Source organism: Anolis carolinensis, chromosome 1 (assembly GCF_035594765.1).
Source record: "Anolis carolinensis isolate JA03-04 chromosome 1, rAnoCar3.1.pri, whole genome shotgun sequence".
Taxonomy (NCBI): Eukaryota; Metazoa; Chordata; class Lepidosauria; order Squamata; family Dactyloidae; genus Anolis; species Anolis carolinensis.
The window spans coordinates 183,500,648-183,527,147 of NC_085841.1; the positions used below are offsets into that span (position 1 = coordinate 183,500,648).

A 26,500-nucleotide genomic window follows, 5' to 3' on the forward strand; every position below is an offset into this window, starting at 1 on the left:
ACAAAGTTTCTGGAGTATAACAATTACTTTCAAAGTAACCACCACACAATTAAATGGGAAATAACATTTTCAAACCAGGAACAGATTTTTTTTCAAATTATGTTACATAGTGTAATCTGCCTCTTCACACTCTTTACAGAAGAATTTGTGGCTTTAAGAACTAATCCTTTCATTAATGGGGAAATGTGGTTTCAAAACATTTTACAAGTGTGTCATTTTTTTTTCTATTCTGACTAATCACTGATGGGATCTGCAAAGTAACCCTGGAGATTTCCAAGAACCTCAAAAGGAAGAAAAAACCAGTGCAAATAATTTTGTCATTTGTCACAGAGCAGGTGCTTTTTTGCGTCCAAACATCAAAAAGCAGTCAAACAGCAGCAGCTCTCTTTTGAGCCTGAAATTAAAATTGCTATCCCTGGTTCTTCAAAGAACAATGAAGGAAAATGAGAAAAATAAATGCCATCTTGCCATTCTTTCCCAGGAGAGAGGCAGCCTTCTGCAAAGAGGAAGCTGGGGACATATGTGGAAATAGAAGTGCTATATGCTTGCAAGATTCTTGGCCCCTCTGCATAAAAAGGGGAGAAACAGCAGGGTTTGCTTCCATCTCCATAATTTAAATCATGTAGGCATGTCATTGTTTGCTAAGTTTGTCCTGGAAGAAAATATCAAGCAATTTCAGCAATTTTCTTCCCACTGCAAAAACATCTTCCAAAAGTGTGCAGTTTTCGAAAAGTCCATGGAACTGTCAAAATGGCAGAACTTGAAAGATAACCACCCCCCTCATGCTGTCTTTAAAGAATGATATCCACAACACAAAAAGTGGAACATCAGGCTTATCATATGCCTGTTCTTATCAGCAGTCACGATCTGCAATACTGGAATGCCAAGATCTAAGTTCTTTGGCTTAGAAATGAAGACGAGCACCACTCCCAGAGTTGGATACTACTAGACTTAATATCAAGGAGAAACCTTTACTTATCCAGATTTAGCATATTTACAAGTAAATTCACTAAAACGAATGGGACTAGAGTTAATCATGGCTGACATAAGTTTCAATCATCTGAATAGGTTTACTCTGAATATGACAAAATAAAGTTTAATAGAGTGGATTACAAATTATGTAGATAAATAATCCTACCCCAATAGCTACTAAAATTGGAGCCTGGTAAATCCACTTTATGTCTCCAGCACTGAGCTCCCAGCATCTGTGAAATCAATAACATTTTTGCATAAACAAATAGAGCAGCAATGAAACAATTATGCAGTATATCCATTCAATGGTTGTGTTAGGTCAGATTCATTTCAAAGGGTGAACAGAGTAACCATTTCAGGCTATTAGTAAGTCTCCAAAGAGCCTTACCTTTAACAAGTTTATGCAGGTTTTGGGAGCAGACCAAATGAATAATACATACAGTGCAATTTATCATCTTCATTGTCATTCTAGGTCGATAATTCAAGATGCAAACATTTGGAATTTACAGAGTCAGTTCTCATATATAACAAAATGATAAGGAAAATCATTCTCCTCTATATCCACCCCATGGGAGAAGATGTAGACAAAATGGAAAATGAGATGAAGAGGAAATTGCTAGGGAGAACATCACCACTTCCTTCAATTCAACTTTTATTTGGAAGCTCATTACACACTATGGTTGTTAGTGACTTACAAATGTTAGTCAGGCCCCCTTCCACACAGCTGAATAAAATCCCACATTATCTGCTTTGAACTGGAATATTTGGCCGTGCGGACCCAGATATCCCAGTTCAAAGCAGATATTGTGGGATTTCTGCCTTGATATTCTGGGTTATATGGCTGTGTGCAAGGGCCCTTACTCTTGCGAAAGGTGAAATTATTTACTGACCTTGCTCAGTTAACAAAATCCTGGCAGTACTCACCTTTCACCTGCGGCAATCTATGACTGTTGCTACTAAATTGCTATAGAGGAGGGCTATAGCAACTAAAAGGTGACTCCAAGAGGGAGCAAAAAGGAGGATGTAGCACAGTGTCATCTACAGAACTTTCACTGTGATCCCTTCTACACATGCACTAAAACCTGGAAGAAACTGGGATAAAAGGGGTGTCAGCTAAATGATGTTTGGTGAAAGTGCAGGCTAGATCGGGTTAACAACTGAAAAGCACACGTTTAAAAGGTGCTTAAAACAGATTTTGCTCAAAAATGTGCATATTCACATGACTGTACAGTATATCCCTGCAGTCATGGAAAACATGCAACTTTCTTCCTATCCCCTGATGTGGACTGCTTCAGCACATGTGCATGTTTTAAAAGTCCAAAACAGCTGATGAGGGCTGTAAAAAAATGGAGCCACGGTCACACATGTGGCTAAATGAAAGCACAGTTGGAAAGCAATTACAATGAGAACTCTCTGCAACCATCCCTTTGTTCTGATATTTATGATGTTAAACAGAGCTTGAATTTATAGTTGGATGAGGAGAGAGATAAAGAAATCTGCTTGTGTGTACACTGAAATAACTGCATGAACACATATACAATCCAGCGCATCTCGGAGAGTTCAAAAAAAGTTTTGCCGGATGTCCCCCATCCATCTTACAGACACGTAAAATCCACTACAAAGGAAGGTATCATGATGATAAGGGACCATTTCCTGGGACTGACAGGTCTGTATCTGGACTTGCTGTCAGATCCCGTGAATTTGAAACCTACTTATTTAATCCGTATTTTGACATTATCTGGAAGTGCCATATGTCTCCACAAAGCAGGATTTCAGCTAACAATACCTAGACATGTAAACATAAATCTGGAAAATTTGAAGTTGGAGGATATTCCTGGGCATTTTTAATGAAGATGTTCAGGGAAAAATTAAAATTGCAGTGTTAGATCCCTTTAGCAATTAAAAGTCTTGACACATCAAAGGTACAGTTTATTCATAAAATATTTCAAAATTGACTTCTTTAAATATTATTCTTAAAATAAAACTTCAACACTCTAAAGCACAGAGCATAAGAAAATGCCTGAACTAAAGATAAAAAGGGGAAATGGGTTGCTTCAGCCAGCAGAAAACCTTCTCTACCCCACAAAAAAGAAACCCTCAACATTACTAATACAAAGAACATTATTTTGCCTCATTAAGCCAGGCAAACATAATACACCCATAACCATAAAAAGAGTTGAGACTAGTAAACCAAAGACAAGAATTGTAGTAATGTGAGATATTGCACACAGTCTTACATAAAGTCATAGGGAAGTCATAGGGAGGAGGGAGCAAGCTTGTTTTCTGCTGCCCTGGAGACTAGGACGCGAAACAATGGTTTCAAACTACAGGAAAGGGGATTCCACTTGAATGTTAGGAAGAACTTGTTAACTGTGAGAGCTGTTCAGCAGTGGAACTCTCTGCCCTGAACTGTGGTGGAGGCCCCTTCTTTGGAGGCTTTTAAGCAGAGGATGGATGATCATTTGTTGGGGGTGCTTTAAATGTGATTTTCCTGCTTCTTGGCAGGGGGTTGGACTGGATGGCCCACAAGGTCTCTTCCAACTCTATGATTCTATCCCCATACCAAATGATCAAACTTTCATACAGAGACCCTTACTGCACATGCCAGTAAGATAATGCTCAAGATGGACCATGATATCTCTCCCAACTCTATGATTGTATAATTCTATGAAATAAATGAATTGTTGTTGCTCTGTGCTGTCAAACTGTTTCCCACATATCAATATATCAAGGTATTTTTCCAGATTTGTTCAGAAGTTTGATTTTGCCTTCCTCTTGAGACTGAAAGAATATAATTTTCCCAACTGGGTTTTTATGACCATGCAGGCATTCAACCTTTTGTTTCCAGAGTTGTGGTCCAATGGTGAAACCACTTCACCACACAGGATGAGGCTAAATCATACTGTGCCTTAAATATTTTATTCATTATTCTACAAGAATTTGTTCTATAGAACTTTTTACGCATTTTTCATGGAAAAGAAGTATTTTTCTTTTCTCTTCCCCAGATTTTACATTTCTAGCTGAACTTAGAAATGCTATCAAATTTCAGATAAGATCCAGCAGCTAGGTATTGCAGATATAGCCCTAAGAAAACTGAAGCCCATTCCTCCAGGTAGGTTTTAGGAGCAGAAAATCTGTTAAGTTCTGCTGCGTACCATGGATTCATGAATAGCCTTCTAGCAGACTTCTTACTTTGTTCAGACCAGGGCTTTAAAAACTTTTTTCCACCTGTGACATAATAGCAATGGTTTGATCCTGCTTTTGATCTCAGCATTGTCACATGATGTAATGGTATTGGGAACATGAATATTTTCTCATGCTAAAAATAATAAATAAATGGCCTTCTTTCCTGCTATGATTCAGTAGCTAATTTAAATATGGTTGTCTCGTTCTACTTCACTGTTAGAACAACTGATTAATGAGTGCAGTATGAACATATTCCGCAGGGCCGGCCCCACTCATGCGGCAGCTGACGCCGCCGCCTCGGGCGCAGGCCCGGGGGGGCGCCGTCAGGCTGGGCGGGAGGCGGGGCACCGCCCTGACGGTGCCCCGCCTCCCGCCCAGTGCGCCCTGGCCCGTCTGGCCTGCTTGAAAAGGCCAGACGGGCGAGCGGGAGTAGCGTGGGAGGCGGGGCCAGCTCTGACGCCGCTCCCCCCCCCGCCCAGCGTGCCTTGGCCCCGCCTCCCACGCTGCGTGGGAGGCAGGGCCAAGGCACGCTGGGCGGGGGGGGAGCGGCGTCAGAGCTGGCTCCGCCTCCCACGCTACTCCCGCTCGCCCGTCTGGCCTTCCTAGAAGGCCAGAAAGCAGCGGAGGTCCCTCCAGGCCGCGATTGCGGCCTGGAGGGACCTCCGCTGCTTTCTGGCCTGGTAGGAAAGGCCAGACGGGCGAGCGGGAGTAGCGGAGGCGGAGCCAGCTCTGACGCCGCTCCCCCCCCGCCCAGCGTGCCTTGGCCCCGCCTCCCACGCTGCGTGGGAGGCAGGGCCAAGGCACGCTGGGCGGGGGGGGGAGCGGCGTCAGAGCTGGCTCCGCCTCCCACGCTACTCCCGCTCGCCCGTCTGGCCTTCCTAGAAGGCCAGAAAGCAGCGGAGGTCCCTCCAGGCCGCGATTGCGGCCTGGAGGGACCTCCGCTGCTTTCTGGCCTGGTAGGAAAGGCCAGACGGGCGAGCGGGAGTAGCGGAGGCGGAGCCAGCTCTGACGCCGCTCCCCCCCGCCCAGCGTGCCTTGGCCCTGCCTCCCACGCAGCGTGGGAGGCGGGGCCAGGGCACGCTGGGCGGGGGCGGGGCCAACTGTGGCCCCGCCCCCTCACTAATCGCCATGGCCCCGCCTCCCACGCAGCGTGGGAGGCGGGGCCAGGGCGCGGGAGGCGGGGCCGGTGGCGGGGGCGCTTTTCAGCACCCCCGCTTCCCATTAAAAATTATCTCCGGCCGGCCCTGATATTCCGGTTGTCCTTCCCTTGGCAATTCTCAAGGAAATCTTTAGCAGGGAAATTTCAGACTGCTTATGATGCTTGGGTGGGGGGAACAAAATGTATGAAGAGAATAACTGTGTTTTCTTTGGTTTATGCTCTTAAAACTTGTTTCAGAATGTTTTCCTGTTTTTAATATAAATGTTTTTTCTGTTACACTGCAATAAGGCCTATTAAACATTTAAAGAGGTTGTTCCCAACCTGTGGTCCCCAAGAACTAAAATATGGTCCGCGGCCTCACCGTTACTACAACGAGAGAGACTGGTCTCACAAAACCGTCTTATACTGCCGGGACAATGGGGATGTTGGGAGGGGAGAGGCTGACTACCCACGAAAGGCACTGAAAGGGCTGACTACCCACGAAAGGGGCTGGGCTGTGGCGCAGGCTGTTGAGCAACCAGCTGCAACAAAACACTCTGACCAAGAGTTAATGAGTTCGAGGCCAGCTCGGAGCCCCGTGTTTGTCTTGTCTTTGTTCTATGTTAAGGCATTGAATGTTTGCCTTATATGTGTAATGTGATCCGCCCTGAGTCCCCTTCGGGCTGAGAAGGGCAGAATATAAATACTGTAAATAAATAAATAAATAAACAACAAGCCTCATCACTGTGGCTTCTCCTCCTCCTTCCTCCCCTTGAGTGGAGCCGTTCCATATGGCTCCTGGAAGCGGGTGTGCCTTGGTGTCTTTGTTTTTAGACCTGCTATTTTGGCTGCTGATTCAGAAAATTGCATTGGATAAACCACATCATCTTTAGATTATTAAATATGTTTTTCTGCGGGCAAGCAGATGATGACTACTTGATGGCATATGTTCTATAACATAAACTAGATCTGATGTGGTATATCCAATGTAATTTTCTGAATCAGCACCCCAAATAACCAAATCAAATCTAATGTTGACCAAAACTTGATTCATAACCCTTTCGGTACAAATGTTGGAGAGTGGTCCCTGGTCAAGTGATTCCCTGATCAAATAAAGGTTGGAAACCACTGATTTAAAATTACTATTCAGATATTTTAACTGCATCTGAAGTTTTCTCCATGGCTTTCCCAGGGTACCACACATCATGGTACCCTGTGATGTTGCCAGCAGTGTTGCGTTTTTTTAAAAAAGAAACTGATGTTGTAATAATACTCTGATGTTTTGTTGTATTAATGCTAGTATAGCTTAATGAATATAAATGGTCTTTGAACAGGAAAATCTGAAACAACAGACTAGCATCATGAATATGTCTGTTTTTTCACAGGACAGATAAAAAATGTTGGCAATTGATGTGGTATAACAGCAGATTGTGATAAGGATCTAAGACACATGTCATTTCTTTATTCAAGGACTATTTTGAAGACTGGCAGTTTGCACAGCACGGTTCCTCTTTCATTTTTGAACAGGAAAATATCTTTTTCCAACTTTTAAAATCTTTTAAGGACAAAAACAGAATCAATAAAGAAATGGCACTAAAATTAGCTGCCTTTATGCTGTGTACGGAGAAAGTTGTTTTTGCTGTTCCTGCTGATACTGTGGGACGATTTGAAGATTTTACAGGATCAATTTCACAGTGAAAGGCACTTTCTCCAAGTGTCTAGTGATGTGAAAAAGCTACAACCTCCAGGGAAAGCTGGATTCAAGTTCAACCACATTCTATCTGTTAGAAAAGCCTGGATGAACAAAATAATTTAAAACATGACTGGGTGCTGCATAGCAGAATTGAGTTGGATTGGATGGCCCTTATGATCTCTTGTGCTTAATGATATCATCCCTTTGTCTTAGAGTTTGGTCCTGAAATCACAGGATTTGGGATGTTTCAAACCTGGCCACCCTACACATGCCCTATGAGGTTATTAAGGCAAACATCATGCTTCTTAGCTATACCGGGGGTTACTCCTTTTTCAGACAATGAATAATAATAATAATAATAATAATAATAATAATAATAATAATAATAATAATAATAACTTTATTCTTATACCCCACCCCATCTCCCCGAAGGGACTTGGGGAGGCTTACATGGGGCCAAGCCCGGAACAACAATATAAAAGCAAACACAAACAATCAAACAAGATCGTCTGCACCCTTGAATTGCTGTTTTCAATGCAAATTGAAAGTCTGAAACACTTTCCCTTCCCATCCCCACCAAATGGCATTCAGTTTAAACTTCAGTAATTAATATATCAATGAGAGAGGGTCACAGCAAGGACCCTACCAAAGTGAGACATGGGAACATGTCACATTACCTACAGTAGTCAGTAATTGGTGCTATTCATTAGAATTCATACCACACACTTATAAAGCAACGTTATCTCATTAAGAACTGCTTAAGGTTATGGTTTAATACCATGGCCCTACTTTATGATGCACTTTTAGGTCACATTAATTGGGAGAACTATGATTATTCTCAAAAGAGAAAACTGTACATTACATGTTCCTTCTAACAATTCCCCTTCCCCATGGTGGTTCACATGTTTATAAGAAAAGAAGTGCAAGATACTATTATGCAAGGGAAACGATGGCAAATAAGGGGAATTACTAAGCATCTGCAGAAGGTCAATCAGGAGATATTTCCTTGCCAGGATTAGATCAAAATATTTTATTGCCTGCAATGAGATAACAAGATGGTAGCTCTTCTCATTCTATGTACAAAACTTAACTGGACTGGTAGCTTTTTCAACACTGGCAGCTGGGGGTATCTATTGCCACCTATGGAAGCTGTCTATCTGGGGGATGTATGTGTAAAGGAGGTTGTGTTGCACACAATTCCAATTTAGCTGTCACCCCCAAATTCCTGCCCCTTAAAGTGACTGTTTCACTTTGCTTAAGGCTAGGGTTTGCCTTGTTTCCAGCTGTCTGCTGTGCTCACGCTGATGAGTTTATCACTGAGACACAACATGTAGCTTTGCTGGCTTTTGGGTAAGATTTCTTTCATTTAGTCTTTGGAAAGACTTGATAGCCTGGCTTACAGTACACCTACAAGCCAGCTTTTTAACGAACAATAAGATGTTTAATGATCAAGCCTTTGGGACAGTGCAATATGGCAGTGCAATAGGAAACTTCACCCTACTGACCGGATTCTATCATTTAGCCCCTGAGGAAATAGTGTCTGGAGTTTGAAAATTCCAAAAGTACAACATAATTAAAACAGACTGAATATCTTTACTACAATTGACATTGGCCCAAGATTCCACGCAACTCCAGGAATAATATGGACTTGGTTGTCTCTTTATGTCTGCTATTTACTCCTTAAATAGTATATTTTGTTAGATTATGACATGGAAATTGTACCTTTGTTGTTGATATCTTGAAAGCTATTTTGTTATATGCAATATAATTTGAAGAGAAGTACTCTAATATAGAGTTGTAGAAACCTGATTTGTATTACATTTTGGGAGTTTTACAAGAGTGTATATACACATACATTTTTGTTCTGTATAGAGGTTCAGCCCCGTCAGACACTTGGGAAGAGACCCCGCCCCCTCCTCTAGCCCCACCCCCTGTGTCCTGGAAGGTGCCGCAGGACAGGGATAGAAGCTCAGCCCTGCCTCAGAGCTCATAACTCCGCCCATCCCAGTCCCGGCTGCCCATTTGTGGCCCTGCCCACCTCCCCTCGCAGCCCTGCATCTTGGACTAGGGGAGAGGCTCAGCCCCGCCCTCTTGAGCAGGAGCCACGCCCACCCTCTTAGCCACGCCCCCTTTCCTGGGGGAGCTGAGTCACATTTTTTCTGGAAAGGGGGCAGCAGGCCAAATAAGTTTGGGAACCACTGCGCTAACTCAACTATTGCATAGAGCACGAGAGTGTTAAGATGAAGGAGAAAACTCCCTGTGGAATGGACCGGAAAACAAATACACCTCCCAACCCACCCTCCACCACTCTTTCTGCCCCTCCTTGCCCTCGTCCATACTCTCCCTTGGTGTGTTTGTTTGGTATTTGTTCTTTTCCCTTGTTTTCCTCGCCTATCCTATCCCTATCCCCATTCCCTCCCCATCACCCTATTCCAAATTTTTATGGTTTTGTTCTCTTAAAATTTGTGCATTAAAGATGGTTTAAAAAACAACAACATTGATTTGATCCTTCTTAAATAAATACAGAGGGAATGAAGAGGCCATTCACATCTTCCAATTAGTGCTAGAAACAAATCTGAATAAAGGGTGGCTTTGGAAATATCAAAGCCACCTCTTCTTCAGATTTTCTCCTGTGAGCAATGTGAGATATTTTTCTGCACAAGGCAGTCTAAGCTAATTATCAGTGCATAACATCACTAATTATGCTAATATTTATGGATAACATCAGCATATTCCATCTCTCCACCATTCCAACAAATCTTCTTTTAACAAATTTTGTTTTAATTGAGAATGCTCTCTAAAGCCCATAGTAGGGTAACTGTTGTCATCCTCCCTGTGTGAGTGAATGCTAGCCAGTTGTAGATTGTTTCCAAAGATTGAAAGGACCACATAAGAGGAGGTAATGTGGATTAAAGTGCCCAAACACTGCAATATAAAACCATCAGCTGAGCCCCAATTTGCTGAATATGAATGAAATGCTGAATATTTTCCTAGGAAAGAATACAGAAAGCTGTCTGGGGCTCTGCCACAGTGGTGGCATGGGAGGGGGAGGAATTGCAGGAAGTTCAGCTCTAGGCTTTATGGAGATTGACAGGATGAGCTTTTTGCTATCCAATTGGGAAACAGGGGGCAGCCAGAACACGCGAGTTTGTTTCTGAAGCTTATAGATAAGGAAGGCTGCATATAGGCTGAAGCCCCCAGGGAAAGATGTGCAAGCCACGAGTCATGTGTGTAATAAAAAAAATCCATTGTCTTCAGAATTTTGGTTATATAATCTACATTCCTTCCCCCAAACCCCAAGGAAATCTGGTCTTCTAGTTGACCATTTGTTTTAATAATAATAATAAAAAAAACTTTATTTATACCCCGCCACCATCTCCCCAACGGGGACTCGAGGCGGCTTACATGGGGCCGTGCCCAGAACAATACAATGTAATACAATGTAACAAAATATAAAAACAACATATCATAACACAATTAAAATACAATAAATAATAATGTACAGTACAACACGAGATCAGAAAAGCAATATAACATGGGCGGGCCACAAGAACACTAAGTTAAAACTCGGGGTGGGAAAGAGATAAGAATAAAAACCACGGGGAACAGAGACATAAGATAGTGGAACAGTCTAGAGGATAGATGTTGGGGGGAGTAACAAAAGAAGTATATGACAGTTACTCTCCAAAAGCGCAACGGAAGAGTCACGTTTTTAAATCTTTCCTAAAGGCTAATAAGGTGGGGGCTTGCCTGATCTCAATGGGCAGTGAGTTGCATAATCGGGGGGCCACAGCAGAAAAGGCCCTCTCCCTTGTTCCCACAAGGCGGGCCTGAGATATAGGCAGGTTTTACATATATTTATCAGATTTATGGTAAATTCTACATTTCATGTCTGATCTTTAGGCCATTCTATCATTCTCTGTTGACATTTCATAATCAGGATATTACTTCATTGGCTACATGCGGCACATCCAAGAGTGAGAAAGAGAACAAATTGGGGGCACAAGTCTGCTGAAAAGAATCACTTCAGGTATTAGTGCTTAATTATTGTTTTAAAACAAATGGTCCATGAAAATAGTCTGCCAGCTCACAGTACAGGAACCTTTACACAGCTCTGGGCCTGATCCATGCCTAGATGACATGAGAGGAGGCCTAGGAACCTATGGGGCAAGCTACCTTGAATTATATAATGGTGACAAAATGAAAGCATTATATGAAAAAAAATGAAATCAGCTTCCACAGTACTTGCTTTTGGCTTACTTGTAATTCAAGTCTTCCCCCCCCCCCCAAAAAAAAAGAAAAAGAAAAAAAGAAAAAAAATCATGGCAAACCAACAACTTCCTATTTGCATTACTGCTACAGTTCCAGCAGCAAACATCGCTAGAGCACCATATAGTGTGTTTCAGGAGACTACTTTTGGTGGATGTGGACTCAAGATGTAGACAAGGTGCTTGGAGGAGATACCATCTGCTTATCTTAGATGCTAGGAGCCCCCGGTGGTGTAGTGGATAAAAGCCTGGTGACTTGAAGGTTGGGTTGCTGACCTGAAGGCTGCCAGGTTCGAATCCAACCTGGGGAGAGTGCGGATGAACTCCTTCTATTAGCTCCAGCTCCATTTTGGGACATGAGAGAAGCCTCCCACAAGGATGGTAAAAAAAAAAAAACCATCAAAACATCCAGGCGTCCCCTGGGCAACGTCCTTGCAGACAGCCAATTCTCTCACACCAGAAGCGACTTGCAGTTTCTCAAGTCGCTCCTGACACGAAAAAAAAAAACTTAGATGCTAATGTCACAGTAAGGAGGGGATAGATGGATCCTAAAGGTGAAAATGTTTCTTTGCTAGAGAAAATGAAGGGCTATGAACATCTTACAAGAAGCTGTAAGATGCTCAAAAAGATGAAATGATACAATTTTAGACATCTAAATATAACAGATTATCAAGGTATATTTCAAACCAGGCCTTAGCTGATGGGATGCATACAAATTTTCCTATAATACACAAAAGCAGTACTTTTCCTATAATACACAAAAGCAGCAACGGAAGAATTTGTAGTATTTCAAAAAAACACAATTAGAATCCCATCTGCAAATAATCTGTTTCTGCGATGCTTTGCAGACGGATTTTGACAGAATACTGGCGGGATGGTGCAAACGTCATGTGATGGGACCTATTCGAAATTATTCTCAAACAGTCTTAGAAACGGGGCATTTCCTAATGTGATAAGATTCCAAGTCTGCCTCCTCTCCTGTTTTGAATCACCTGCCACTCTCCGGGCCCTTCTGCACTGGCATGTAATCCAGATAATCCACATTATTTGCTTTGAACTGGATTTTATGAGTCTGCACTGCCATGTAACCCAGTTCAAAGCAGATAATCTGGATTTTATACAGCAGTGTAGAAAGGGCCTCCAACACTCTGCTATCCACCATTATTTCACTGATCTGTCATGTCCCAAGTTGCAAAAATATCCTGCTGAAAAGCAGCAGGCGATACCCAAAGACCACCATTACTTTGCCACAAAGAAAAATTCAACATAAAAATGTACAAGAGTTAAAAAGCACTCAGTGGAAAACACATTAAGTAAAAATGTTGCGAAATGGTCTCTGTAAAGATGTCATGATCATTGTGTTTTATTCATGATTGCTATGTTTAGGTTGACTGTTTAAGGTTATGTATTTCAGCTATTCTTATACAGAAGCTGGGAGCCTCTAAGGCATGGCCAGGAAAAGGGGCGTGGCTTCACCTTGCTGGTGGAAGCCTTAGAATTCAAATTTAGCAGTTGGAATTGGGCAGTTGGAGTTTGTCGGTTGACCAGAGCAATTGGTTCTGTTCAGTGGGAAAGGAGTGAGATCGAGAGGAGAGGTTGTGGGAGGAAGTTGAGCAGCTAGAGAGTTTTAGCGGAGAAGGGCTAAAATTAAAGTTGCTGAGCCTTTAGTAGGGATAACTAAAGAGCTGAGGCTACATCCCTAAGTCAAGGAAGACTAGGGTTAACCAGTTAAACTCCCCAGTCCAAGTTTGATCGGGTACAGATCAACTAAGTTCAAGAAGGACAGTATTCCTAACTGAAAGAAACAAGTCATATAAAGCTGATACCATACTAAGCTCAGTGAAACTATTGAGAAATCTTGCAACACTTACTGTACAGAAGTAACATCGTTCACCTCAAGATATAACATTCTTGCGACTATCAAGCTTTGTGCTATAAATAAACAAGTTACTGTTTCTTCAAATGTTGCTTATTATTTGAGTAAAGCATCTTCCAAAGGTGGTGGCAGCGACAACATTGAAAAGTGGAAATACATAGAGGTAGAAGTTGAATCCTTCGCAATTTGGTGACAGCGGTGAGATCCAAAAGATTCCACCCCTGTCATCTTACTTCTTTACATTTGGTGACAGCGGTGAGATCCAAAAGATTCCACCCCTGTCATCTTACTTCTTTACAGTCTCCTTCTACCATTAATTATTATCCAGAGCTTCTTAATTAGAAGAATTAGGTTGCAAAGGGACTTTGCTTCCACAATAAGCTGTAGCAATTATGGAGAAATAGCTAGTTGTTCTACATTTTACTGTTTTATACGTCATGGAAAAGTTCCTGGAATATAGAAGCTCAATATAACCTCTCCCCTGGGCAGCGAAAGACAGATCTGTAAACCCAATTAAGTATAAGAGAGTGAAGTAAGAACTGATTGATATGCTCTTGAGATATTTAATTGTTTTAAATGTGTACCACACAACAACACATTTCTGCAAAAGGATCTGACATATTCCATCTGCTTGAAGTACTGCTCTGGAAGTATTGGACTGAAGGCTTTAAATATCCTTTATAAGAAGGATTTAAGTGAACAAACAGCTTCTCATACCTTTAAAACATAATACCAAATATTAATAATTAATCAATTAATTAGCTATTAATTAAACATAATAGCAAATAATATTTCTTCCACTGAAACATCTACATTAGGCCCCTTGCTATTTTGGCTCGGAGTTTCGGCCTAGATTGCTATCAATATGCGGACGACACCCAACTCCTTCTGCGCTTGGAGCCTGGAGCAACGTCAATACCAGACAATTTCACCTTATGTCTGGAGGCTCTGTCGAACTGGCTACGTGCTAGCAGACTGAAGGTGAACCCGGTGAAGACTGAGATTCTTTGGCATGGCCGCTCAACTGGTCTGACCCATTTGCTACCCACCTTCGATGGTGCTGCCCTATCTCCTTCGCCTACCGTTAAGAGCCTGGGTGGCGTTTTGGATTCGCAGCTGACAATGGAAGCTCAGGTTGCTGTTGCTAGCAAACAGGCCTTTTTCCATCTACGACAAGCAAGGCAACTGGCACCCTATCTATCTGATGAGGCTCTGGCAACAGTCATCCATGCCACGGTCACGTCTAGGCTGGACTATTGCAACGCCCTGTATGTTGGCCTTCCGATGTCCACGACCCGAAAGCTCCGTATTGTTCAGAATGCGGCAGCCAGGCTACTCACAAGAACACCCATGAAATGCCACATAACACCAGTGCTGCAGCATCTGCATTGGCTTCCAACTGATTACCGTGGTCTATATAAGATGCTAGTTCTGACCTTTAAAACTCTTTATGGCCAGGGCCCATCGTACCTTAGGGACCGTCTCTCCTTCTCCCATCATCGGAGGTCGCAACAACCATCTCAACGCGACTTACTTTACATACCGGGTCCTAGAGAAGTGCATTTGGAAAGGACCAGACGCAGAGCTTTTTCTATTTCTGCCCTGCCTTATGGAATGCCTTGCCGCCCTATATGAGAGCCATGTGTGAGTTAGGGCCTTTTACCCTAGCACTCAAGACCTGGCTCTTGACTAGAGCTTTTAATCTATGTTAATTTTATCAATATTTGTATGTATGTATTTTTATCCTTTACAATTTTATCTTGTAAATCGCCTAGAGCATCTTGGATGGAGGGCGATTAATAAGTAATTAAATGATGATGATGATGATGATGATGATGATGATGATGATGATGATGATGATGAACTGACCAAAGCTATGTTTCTCATGAGCACATATAAAAACCAGTATTGAATATATGAATGTCTTTTCATGTAAATTTAGACAAAACTATGCTGAAAAGAGGAATGTACTTTGCATATTTTCCTTCAAACAACTACCTTTTTCATTAATAACACTGGACAATATGTATATATGCATGCATGCATTCATTCTTTTCAGGTTGAGACATATGGTTCATAGAATCATAGAATAATACGAGTTCGAAGAGACCATATGGCCATCCAATCCAACCCCTTGCCATGCAGGAAAAACACGCTAATAAATAAAAAGCTTGGAAAAAATATGTTTTGAATTACAACTCCCAGAATCCTCTAGCTAACATGACATATAGTGATGCTGTTTGGAGAAACTGAGGAGCTAAAGTCTCTGAAACAACTGTTCCCAAGTTATGATTGAGAAAAAATCAAGGAAAGCCCTTTACCATGTGTACGTACCTTGCATCTGCCACTGTTGCTCTAACCACTGCCCAGGCCACTACAAAGATAGCTGGGAACCCTACAAGCATGAAAAAAATATTGCCAACTATTAGATCACATATACCCTGAGGAAGGAAGTGGCAATTTAAACACCTTTTCTTCTCATGTGGATAAAAAGTAACCCAACAATTTTTTGAAGAACAATTAAGTCATCTTTGTCAATGAAGTCCTAAATCTTTGTCAATGTAGCAGAAGTTTTGAAATGCCACAATCCAAAGCAAGGGAAACAAAAACTTTGGTTATATTTAGACCTTGCAATTTGCAAGGAATCGCCTCTGTGAATTCAAATGTCAATCAAATATCAGTCATGTGACTCAAAGCACCATCTAAGGCAAATCAGACTACTTTAGATTTGCAGGTTGTGTCCAAAAGGAGAAGCTGACACTGCAGGATCGCAACATTGAGGAAGAACATGCAGCAATGCTTACTAGGTCCAAATCTAATCTTTTTTTAGCATTTATACCACTGACCATTCTTTGCAATACAGATTGACATCTAGTTTAGTGGAGATGCCTGCTGGAGATTAAATCACTATAAATTATTAGCCCAACGTTTGAACACACTGGTGTTGACTGAACATGAACTGAAGCTATTGGTTCATATTTATTGTTATATATTTGTACAACACATGTTTATATAATATTTTTAACCCAAATCTTTCATCTTTTGGAGACGGGATCCAAGTCTAAACATAAAATTTATTTATGTTTCATATACACCTGATACACATAGCCTGAAAGTAATTTTAAAATCGTTTTGTACGTGAAACAAAGCTCGGATATATTGAATCATCAGAAAGCAATGGGGTCACTAACTCATTGTCCCATGTGGACGATTTTGAAATTCAGAATCTGGGATGTTCAACCTGTATAACACATGCTGATAATTGTGCCATCACTGCTCAAGCAGGAAGCTTTGAAATAGTTGAACAGAAGCTCTCTGAAGCTATAGGTGCTCTTACTGCCTATTATAGGGAAAACCAGCTGATTCTTAATCCATCTAAAACAAAGACGTGTGATTTTCATTTTAAGAACAGACAAGCATCTCGAGCTCTGAGGTTTACCTGAGAAGAAATCCCACTAGAGCATTGCAGCTGGCAGTTACTCTGGACCATGCTCTGACTTATAAGAAACACTGCCTGAATATCAAGCAAAAAGTGGGTGCTAGAAATAATATCATACAAAAGCTGACTGGCACAACAGGAGATCACAATCAGATACAGTGAAGACATCTGCCCTTGCACTTTGCTACTTTGCTGCTGAATATGCTTTTATCTCACCACGTTAAAACAGTGGATGTGGCTCTTAATGAGACATGCCACATTATCACAGGATGCCTACGCCCTACACATGGGGCTACAAATGGGGCTACAAAGTGGAGTCCATGACATGTGAGTGTGGAGAAGATCAAATCACAGACCACTTACTACAATGCAGTCTAAGCCCTGCCACATGCACAATGGAGAACCTTCTTACAGCAACACCAGAGGCACTCCAAGTGGCCAGCTACTGATCAAAGGAAATCTAGCAGAATGCGAAATTGTTAACTTTGTTTGTGGTGTTTGTTTGTTTTTTACATTATAGCTGTATTCGCAATTTACTTCTGACACAATAAATAAAATAAATTTATTGAGTCCTTTTATGTGCTCCATCAAGAAGCTATGGGCTATGGTCTTGAGATATATGTGTATGTTTGTGCGTATGTATATATATATATATGTATGCATGCATGTGTGTGTATATGTGTATATATAGAGAGAGTGCGTGCACACCACAATCGCAAGTGGCTCTGGCATATCACTTTCAAATTTGAGAGGTAACGACCCTTTTTTTCCCACGGCCATTCACTCCTGAAACCTTTTTGTGAGTAGAATAGGGTGAAGCTTTATTATACTATATGTGCTGCAAAAACTGCACAGAACATACAGTAAAGGAGATATGTTGGGACAAAACCTTAACAACCTACTAGATTGGTTTGTCCTGCTTTTTCACTTTCATTTTCAATTCTTCACTTTTCACTTTGTCTGCTGGCAAACTAAACTTTTGTCTTTAGACAGTAGCAGTTTTTTGTTTGGCCACACACGTTTGCAAACCCATTTGATCTACTGGAAATCCATACTCTGGGTAGAATTAACTGTAGCTCCTTCAGATTTTTAGTTCTTCTGCAAAAATAACAAAGTAAAGTGCTACAATCAAGAAGTACATCCAGTAATGTACATTAGAACATCAATAGGTGTGATGCACATTGATGTACTCCTTGACCTTAGCACTTTATGTGAAAGTAAGTCATGCTGACTTCAAAGAATTGTGTTTGTTTTCAAGAAGACTGAAGACAATAGATAGATGACGTGGCTCACATATAAAATGGAATAGAAAAAAGCATTTTCTTTCTTTTTTTGTTTCTTGGATTGGAATTTTGTATAGATTTAATAGCTTCAAACTCAAAGAAAAAGCATTGAAAATGTAATTAATTAATTAATACGTTGCCTCTTGTTTGAAAGGATTATCAAGTTTTGCAGTACTTCTAAGAATATTTATTACTGGCAGTTATTAGTTAAATATTTGTTTTGATGCAGTTTATCTGAAAAATCTCCTCTCTAGCTGTAAATGTAAATCATTCAATTTCTTTTTTAGTACCTCATTCTGTCTCAAATTCCAAATATTCCTCTTCTTAGTTTTTGCTTATATGTTTTCACCCTGTAGGGGTTTGTTTTATTTTGTCAGACATCAAGGACATTTTTAATGATTTTCTTTCTACACACATTTTTGTTTCAATGTTCAATAAACTCTCTCTACATGTGTCTATTAATGTTTTGCTTGATCTTTTCACTCAGTCATCTTTTTTCTTCCTCAAGAGTGTCTTTCAGTTGCAATAACCCACAGGCCCCAATATTACAAGGTAGGTATCATCAATCAATACCACTTTAAATGTGCAAAGCATGGTTTGCTATCATAGTTTTCCAAGCATTTCTATCTAGAGCTCCTAGTTATGCTTGGATACAATAAAAAAAATCCAGCATTGTGTCGCATAACTGGTCGTCGTTGTCTCACTCGTTCAGACGTTTTCGACTCTTTGTGACCGCATGGACCAGTCCACGCCAAAGTTCCCTGTCAGCCGTTGCCGCCCCCAGTTCCTTCAAGGTCAAACCAGTAATTCAAGGATACTGTCCATCCATTTTGCCCTTGGTTGGCCTCTCTTCCTTTTTCCTTCCATTTTCCCCAGTATCGTGATCTTTTCCAAGCTTTCCTGTCTCCTCATGATGTGGCCAAAATACTTCAGCTTTGCCTGTAATATCCTTCCCTCCAGTGAGCAGCCGGGCATTATTTCCTGGAGGATGGACTGGTTGGGTCTTCTTGCGGTCCAAGGCACTCTCAGGATTTTCCTCCAGCACCAGAGTTCAAAAGCGTCTATCTTCCTTCACTCAGCCTTCCTTATGGTCCAGCTCTCGCATCCATAGGTTACTATGGGGAATACCATTGCTTTGACTATGTGGACCTTCGTTGCCAGTGTGATGTCTCTGCTCTTCACTATTTTGTCAAGGTTGGCCATTGCTCTTCTCCCAAGAAGTAAACGTCTTCTGATTTCCTGGCTGCAGTCTGCATCTGAAGTGATCTTCGCACCTAGAAATATAAAGTCTGTCACTGCCTCCACGTTTTCTCCTTCTATTTGCCAGTTGTCAATCGGTCTGGTTGCCATGATCTTGGTTTTCTTGATGTTTAACTGCAGCCCGGCTTTTGCACTTTCTTCTTTCACCTTGGTGATAAGGCTCCTCAGCTCTTCCTCACTTTCAGCTATCAGAGTGGTATCATCTGCATACCTAAGGTTGTTAATGTTTCTTCCAGAAATTTTAACTCCAGCCTTGGATTCGTCAAGCCCCACACGTCGCATGATGTGTTTTGCGTACAAGTTGAATACGTAGGGCGATAGTATACAGCCCTGCCGTACTCCTTTCCCAATCTTGAACCAGTCTGTTCTTCCGTGGTCTGTTCTTAACTGGTAAGGCACAGGAATTTATGTCCTTTTTATTTATTATTTTCAGAATTATTGTAAATAGTGCTACACAATATTTTACAAATATTCAGAACACTTTCCATTGGTAACACATGTTTACATTGTTCCCACTCTTTCTTTCTTCCCCCCCCTCCCCTCTACTCCCCTCCCCAGGAACTGTTTACAAATTTTGCTGTATTGTTCGATCATGAGGGTAATCTTGTTTAATTCCTTTTATCTTTCTCCTTCATTCTGTAAATTAAGCCTTTCCATTTTGCCTCCCATGACTTTTTGATTTGGCCCATTGTGCAGTAACTTTTCATTTCGCTAATGTAGTCTTGGAGGAGGTAGTCTGCTAAATATTTATATTATGTTTTTATGTCCCTTTTCTTTTGGTCCTTCCAGCCTAAAGCAACTGAGGCTTTAATTGCGTGTAATTTATTCATCACTCCCATTCTTTAGATCACCTTTTGCCTTCCATTTTCTTTTGTTCTAATCTATTTTTATCCCTAATCGCTCCTCTATTTCTATCTTAATTATTTTATGGAACTTTTATATTTTTTCACAGTACTACTGCATGTGGGTGTATGTTCCAGTTTTCCCACAGTTGTACCAACATTGTTTTGGGTTATATGAGCTAATTGTACAGAAGTTCTATATCATTTTGTCTGGATTTTGATTTGCATTTCCTTTATCTTTAAATGTTTTATTTTATTAATGGAATTTATCCAATTGTCTATTTCTCTCTCACTGCAACTTAATTCTTCCTTCCAGATTTCTGTCAAGTTATTTTTATATTGTATAGTTTTCCTGTGATTATTTTGTAAGTGTATCCCATGATTCCTTTCTCTTTCTCTACTTTCCAGCATTGTGTCACATAACTGATAAGGCACAGGAATTTATGTCCTGAATTATACATGGTGTTTCAAAACAATGGACCCGATTCCAAAGCACTGTGTTCTTCTCCTTATATGAACAGCCTGTTTCCTCAAGTTGTCAGTACCAATGACAAATACTTTCACACTGGCGGATCAATGCCAAAACATTGTTGAAATGCATATTGCACCACAATTATGGATTCAGTCTTGCTGAACTAAAGAACACAAAATGTCTTATGTTGCAAATGATTGGGGCCAGGGGTTATTTCTGTGATCAAAGGAGGCATCTAGCAACCGTAGCAAGCACAGCGGGTTAAACCACCAGCTACTGAAAATCTTGTCAACTGGAAGGTCAGCAGTTTGAGCTGCGGGTCAGGGTGAGCTCTTACCATCAGCCCTAGCTTTTGATTACCTAACAGGTCGAAAACAGCAATGTAAGTAGATGATTTGTACTGCTTTGGTGGGGAGGTAAAAGGCACCCCTGAAAAACATGCCGGCAAAATTAGATTAGGAAAGCATCGATAGACATCAGCCTCCTTGGCGTGAAACAGGGCCCAGAAAGGAAGGAACTAGAGGGCATCCTTTTCAAGTTTGCAGGTGACATCAAAGAATTCCAAATAATCTTGGCAGATCAGAGAACTGGTTCAAAATTAACAAAACGAATCCCAGCGGGAGAAAATTAAATGCATGGATATAGGATGGTGGTACCTGACTTGACAACAGAACACATGAATCCCAGCGGGAGAAAATTAAATGCATGGATATAGGATGGTGGTACCTGACTTGACAACAGAACACATGACATGGATCTAGGGGCCCTTCCACACAGCCATAAAACCCAGAATATCAAAGCAGATAATCCACAACATCTGCTTTGAACTGGGTTATCTGGGTCCATACTGCCATATAACCCAGTTAAACGTAGATAATGTGGGATTTTATATACCTGCGGAAGAGGCCTAGGAGTCTTGGTAGACCACAAGCTAAACATGAATCAACAGTGTGATTCTTCTATTCAGTTTAGTTGCCCATTTTTGCACCATTCCCAGATGTACAGTATTTTCTTTTGAAGTGTAATTTCCAGAAATATACACTATATTCCAACTATGGTTGCACCATACAGACATTATGATACCGAAAGTCTCTTCTCTAATGCTCTAATGCCTTCTAATTCTTCCATGTGCTTTTCATTAGGCTTCATGTTCCCTGGCTTAAATGAAGTTATTTCCATGTTGCCATACAAAGTATGTTGAAGTGCAAAGAAGGAAATGTCTTCTGTCATCCTGAAGTTTGACAAATGTATTATAGTATAAAGATTTCTGACATGCCGTCTATTTCATCAAATGCATTCAATATTAGATGAGGTGCATGTAAAATCACACTGCTGGGGTCAGATTGCAAACAATAATATCCTTATTTACCTTTCTCCATTTTTCCCAGTTTTATGTGTGATGTGTATTTGTGTACTTACAATCCCAAAAAATATTTAATGCATCTGATGATGTTCATTAAAGTACATGAAGACCTATGCCACTGAGATATCACAAGACACTTTCCTCTTTCGTTAAGGTGCTTCTTCTTTGGTTTGTTGTTTGGTTATCCGTTGTATCATTTTAAAGTACATCCATCCAGTCTGGAGAGGTCCTCTTTGAGGTCTCTGCATATCTTCTTCTCATCTTAATTTCTTTTAAAATCACATTTACTGGATTTTACCAGCAAACCTTGCACTTCCTCACCCAGTCTTCCCTTATGAATATTTTTAAAGCATTCGTCCTAAGAAAAAAGATTTAGTCATGCTCACTGCTTCCTGTTCTGTTATTGATCCATATTTATTCTCAAAAACATCTGAGGTTTCATGTCAGGCAAACCTATAAAGTGCTTTCAAGAAAAGAAAGAAAAACGTTTCAGAGGAAGAAAGGACCTTTCTACACTGACACACAGACCTCTGATTTCATTAGATACAGCTTCCTCAAACCACAAATTAAATAAACTCAAAAGCATGTCAGTGCAGTACTGCTCCAGTCCAAGAACACTCAATAATTGGCAGGGAATGGTTATAGAATATAGTGAATAGTCACAGGTATAGCCACATAAAAAGACTTATCTTGGTTTTATCTTTATTTGATTTTGATTTTTTCCTCTCTGGGAAACCTCTGTGAACTATAGGGTTCAGAATTTTGTTAGAAATGTGTACACATCCATCTTTTCTTTGGCCCATTCTACGCTGCCATATAAAATCCAGATTATCTGTTTTGAACTGGATTATATGGCAGTGTAAACTCAAATAATCCAGGTCAAAGCGGATAATGTGGATTATTCACTTTGATAATCTAGATTATATGGCAAAGTAGAAGGGGTCTTAGAGCACTGCATTCACCCAAAAAAAATTCCCTGAGGAAAAAGGCAGGAGACTGCTTATACAGTTATATTAACCTGGCCTTTGAGTAAATACATACAGCACATCACTACAAGCCTTTCTTATCTGAAGTGCTTGGGATCATAGTTTTTTTTGGATTTTGATTTTTTTTCTTTAGATTTTGGAACGTCTGTATTTGCATATACATAATGAATGAGGGATGTGGGAAAGGAGGCCAGCTACACCTCCAGCACCTGCTGAGGTTTGGTTAAGGAAATCTTGCCCAACCAGTGTCAAACATTTGACAGGAGAAAGGGAAGACGAAGGATTCTGGGTACTGTGGCTTGGCTCACACAATGCCTATTAAGCTTGTGCATTTTGGCTAAACCCCAATCCATTTCTGCTGGCTGGATATCCGTATAGCCATTATCAGCCCGTAGCTTTAAAAAAAATGCGGCTAGATCTAACCCATTGGCAGCAATGGGGAACTTACAAGACTTCCCTTTCAATTCCTGGCACCATTTCCTTTTTTCCTTCAAGGGAGCCTGGGTGCCAACAACGGGATTGAGAAAGTACCCCATCCAGCCCATTATTGGGGAGGGGGCTTCCTACAGGTTCCTCTATATCCTGCATTAAGACCTGGATTAAAAGAATCAGAATTAAAATAGTAGCATTTCCATAATCTTTTACCTTCTGTCTGTAGAGGAGACTGGTTTTAATGCTTCGTTAAAGCTGTTTCTTTCTATTCTGGAGGAGACAGGCTACAGGCATGCACGTGCTCTCCCTAAGCAGATTTTCAGAGCATTTAAGGAGGCTTCCCACTTCCCAAGGAAGAAAGAGCAATCGACCTGGAGCTATCTCCCTGAACTTCCTTTAAAAAACCCACTTTTTGCTCTACTACAGGCCCTATCTGGAGTGGGCATGCTGAAATCTCTGGGTTTAATGCTTCCTTAAGGTTGTTTCTATTTTCTACTCTAGAGGAGAGGTAACTATGTAGTAATAGTTTTCAGAGAATGGGGGTTTTCTTTTTGTTTGCTGGGATTAATAATTATTATTATTATCTTTTAGAAATAATTGAAGGAGAAGAAGGGAAGGAGAAAAAAAGCTAAAAGGGTCACTCTCCCAAGCCTCCCCCCCCCCACGTCCCCAATGCCCACTAAATAATAATAATAATAATAATAATAATAATAATAATAATAATAATAATAACTTTATTTTTATATCCCACTCCCATCTCCCCAAGGGGACTTGGGGCTTCTTACATGGGGACAAGCCCAACATAAACATACATTAAAACACAAATCATAATTTAAAATCAATATAAAACAGCAAAAACAGTATAAAACAGCATAAAACAACATAGAAACATATCAGATCCTTAGAACCTGGGCATTGTACGAAATGTGTAGGGTTGAGCTTGTACACTAAATAAAAAAAATCAAGAAAATAAAGAAACATCTAAAAGATTAAACTGTGGTGACAGATAGGGGAGGAGGAGCTGAGATTGGCTGCCACGTGGTCCTGTTTCGGATGGGAATCAGTGACGGCTGACCCCTTGCCATTACTGGCATCCGAACAAAGCAAAGGAGCTGGATTAGCTGAAGGAAATGGCTAAAAACAGATCCGGGCTCAAGCATAACACATATGCAAAAAGCAGATGTCAGGAAAGGAAAGAATCAAAATACATATTGCTGTTGAAAGGCAATTACAGTGTATAGTGGGACAAGCATGAAGCACAAAGGGTGAGTGAGGCAAAATCTTTCCAACATTCCCTGAGTTGCAGCAAATGGATTCATTGGACTTCTCCTTCCCCTAATGCTTGTTAAATCAGCACACAAAACAAAGAGTCCTTCCTGATACCTTCCCTTTCTGCCATCAAATTTCTGTCTGGGGTGGAGCAAGATCTTCTTGGGGAAAAAAACAGTAGATGCTGAATGTGTGGTTAGCCCCCTTTCCTCAAACGTGGAAGTGGCATCATCAGCAAACAAGTTTAATTTTTTGGAGTTTTATAAAAGGAATCCCCAAACTGTATCTAGTCTTACAATATTGTGTTTTAGAAAAATGACAAAATGGCAGCTACACGACAGCTAAAAATCCATTCACTCTATAAACAGCTTTAATTTAGCTTTCAGTGCAGATAAATTACTTAATGGCAGATGGTGTACCTTACCCCAGCCTGCCAAGATAAATCCCCACAAGTACTTGGTATCCGAAAAGAAAGCCACAAATATTAAGCTGTGCAGATAGAGGCCTTCAACCAAGATCCAGTAGTAGTTGGTCGCCAGGAAATAAATAAACATCACCACAGTAATCTTGCACCACACCTGCCAATCAAACCACAAAGAAATCCAATTGCTGCAGCTGAGGATATTAAATCCAACAATATACTTGCAAATTGATCTTAATCCATCATTAAAAGCATCATTTATTACATTCATAAAGGCCAGGATCACTTGTCTTTGACAGACAAGCACTTCAACAAGTGTCACCACTCTCTCTTTTTCCTTTCTGTATTAGGTTGTGACTCATATTTAAGGCCTGCCAAAATAGCAGATGCCAGATACATTAAAATGGGTTTCCTGCACAATTACTGCTTCTGAAATGCATATTTTCTGGGCCAATTCTTACAGGTCAACACACTGCTATCATGCTAGTATTTTTCTCAGCAGAACAATGAGCATGAATTATAAGGGTGTTTGCTTAAATAGCCAAGTAAGTGCATGAAGCAAGCTGGATATTTTCCTTGGATTAAAATTCTCTCTGTCTCTTCCATTATCACACCATGCCACCACACAACATACTTGAGCATATCTAATTTTCTAAAGCTAAACAGGGTTGAGTCTGTTTAATACTTGAATGTGTAGCCACCAGGAAACACCAGATATTACCAAATATTGCTGGGAAAGAATCCTTCCTCAAATCTTGAAGAACTATTGCTGCCAATCAGAGAGGACAACCCCAGAGTAGATGAACCAAGGGTCTGACTTAGTATAAGATAATGGCCTATGTTCCACAATCTGGTAGTCTGCAATCTGGTATATCCAATCAGTAGATCTCTAGGTTGTATCTACACTGTAGAACTAATGCAGTTTGGCACCATTCTAACTGCCATGGCTCAATGCTATGGAATCATTGCAGCTGTAATGTTACCAAGTCCGGTACTATTCCATTATCCTGGTGGAGGCCACTAGGGGAAGCTAGAGAGAGAGAAGGATAGTCCATTTTATTGGGGGGGGGGGGGGAGTTAAAGGAAGAAAATCATTTTCACTGGTTATTCCCCCTCCACCCCTTCCCATATCATAAACAAGAGTTGTTTCTATGACAGGGACATGGGTGAGAGGAATAACAGGAACACGGGGAGAAATGGCTTTACTCCTTTCCACTCCCATAAACTGAAGTATCCTTCTCTCTCTAGCGGCCTGTAGTGGCCTCCACCTAGATAACTGAACAGTACAACAGGTCTTTAGCTTACTCTGCCAAAGCATGGTAATGTCTGACCAAATTATAAAATCCATGATTCCATAGCATTTAGTCATGGCAGCTAAAATTGTGTCAAACGGACCAGGCTGTAGTGCAGCTGGTTAGTAGCCAGCTGCAATAAATCACTACTGACTGAGAGGTCATGAGTTCAAAGCCCGGGTCAGGTTAAGCCCCCGACCATTAAAAAGCCCAGCTTGCTGTTTACCTAAGCAGCCCAAAAGACAGTTGCATCTGTCAACTAGAAAATTTAGGTATGCTTTATGTGGAAGGCTAATTTAACTAATTTA

At 40.9% G+C, this 26,500-nt stretch overlaps 1 protein-coding gene across 2 annotated transcripts in view; it reads right to left on the reverse strand.

Moving 5' to 3' along the window:
* The window catches only part of pth2r (parathyroid hormone 2 receptor), a 69,372-nt gene that overhangs the window by 16,819 nt on the left and 26,053 nt on the right, over positions 1-26,500 (reverse strand). For both annotated transcript variants that reach the window (XM_062961485.1, XM_062961478.1), the window contains 3 exons: positions 24,904-25,057; positions 15,468-15,528; positions 1,139-1,205 (listed from right to left, as the gene is read on the reverse strand). In XM_062961485.1, coding sequence (XP_062817555.1) covers positions 1,139-1,205; positions 15,468-15,528; positions 24,904-25,057 — 282 coding nt within the window. The remainder of the gene's footprint in view (positions 1-1,138; positions 1,206-15,467; positions 15,529-24,903; positions 25,058-26,500) is intronic.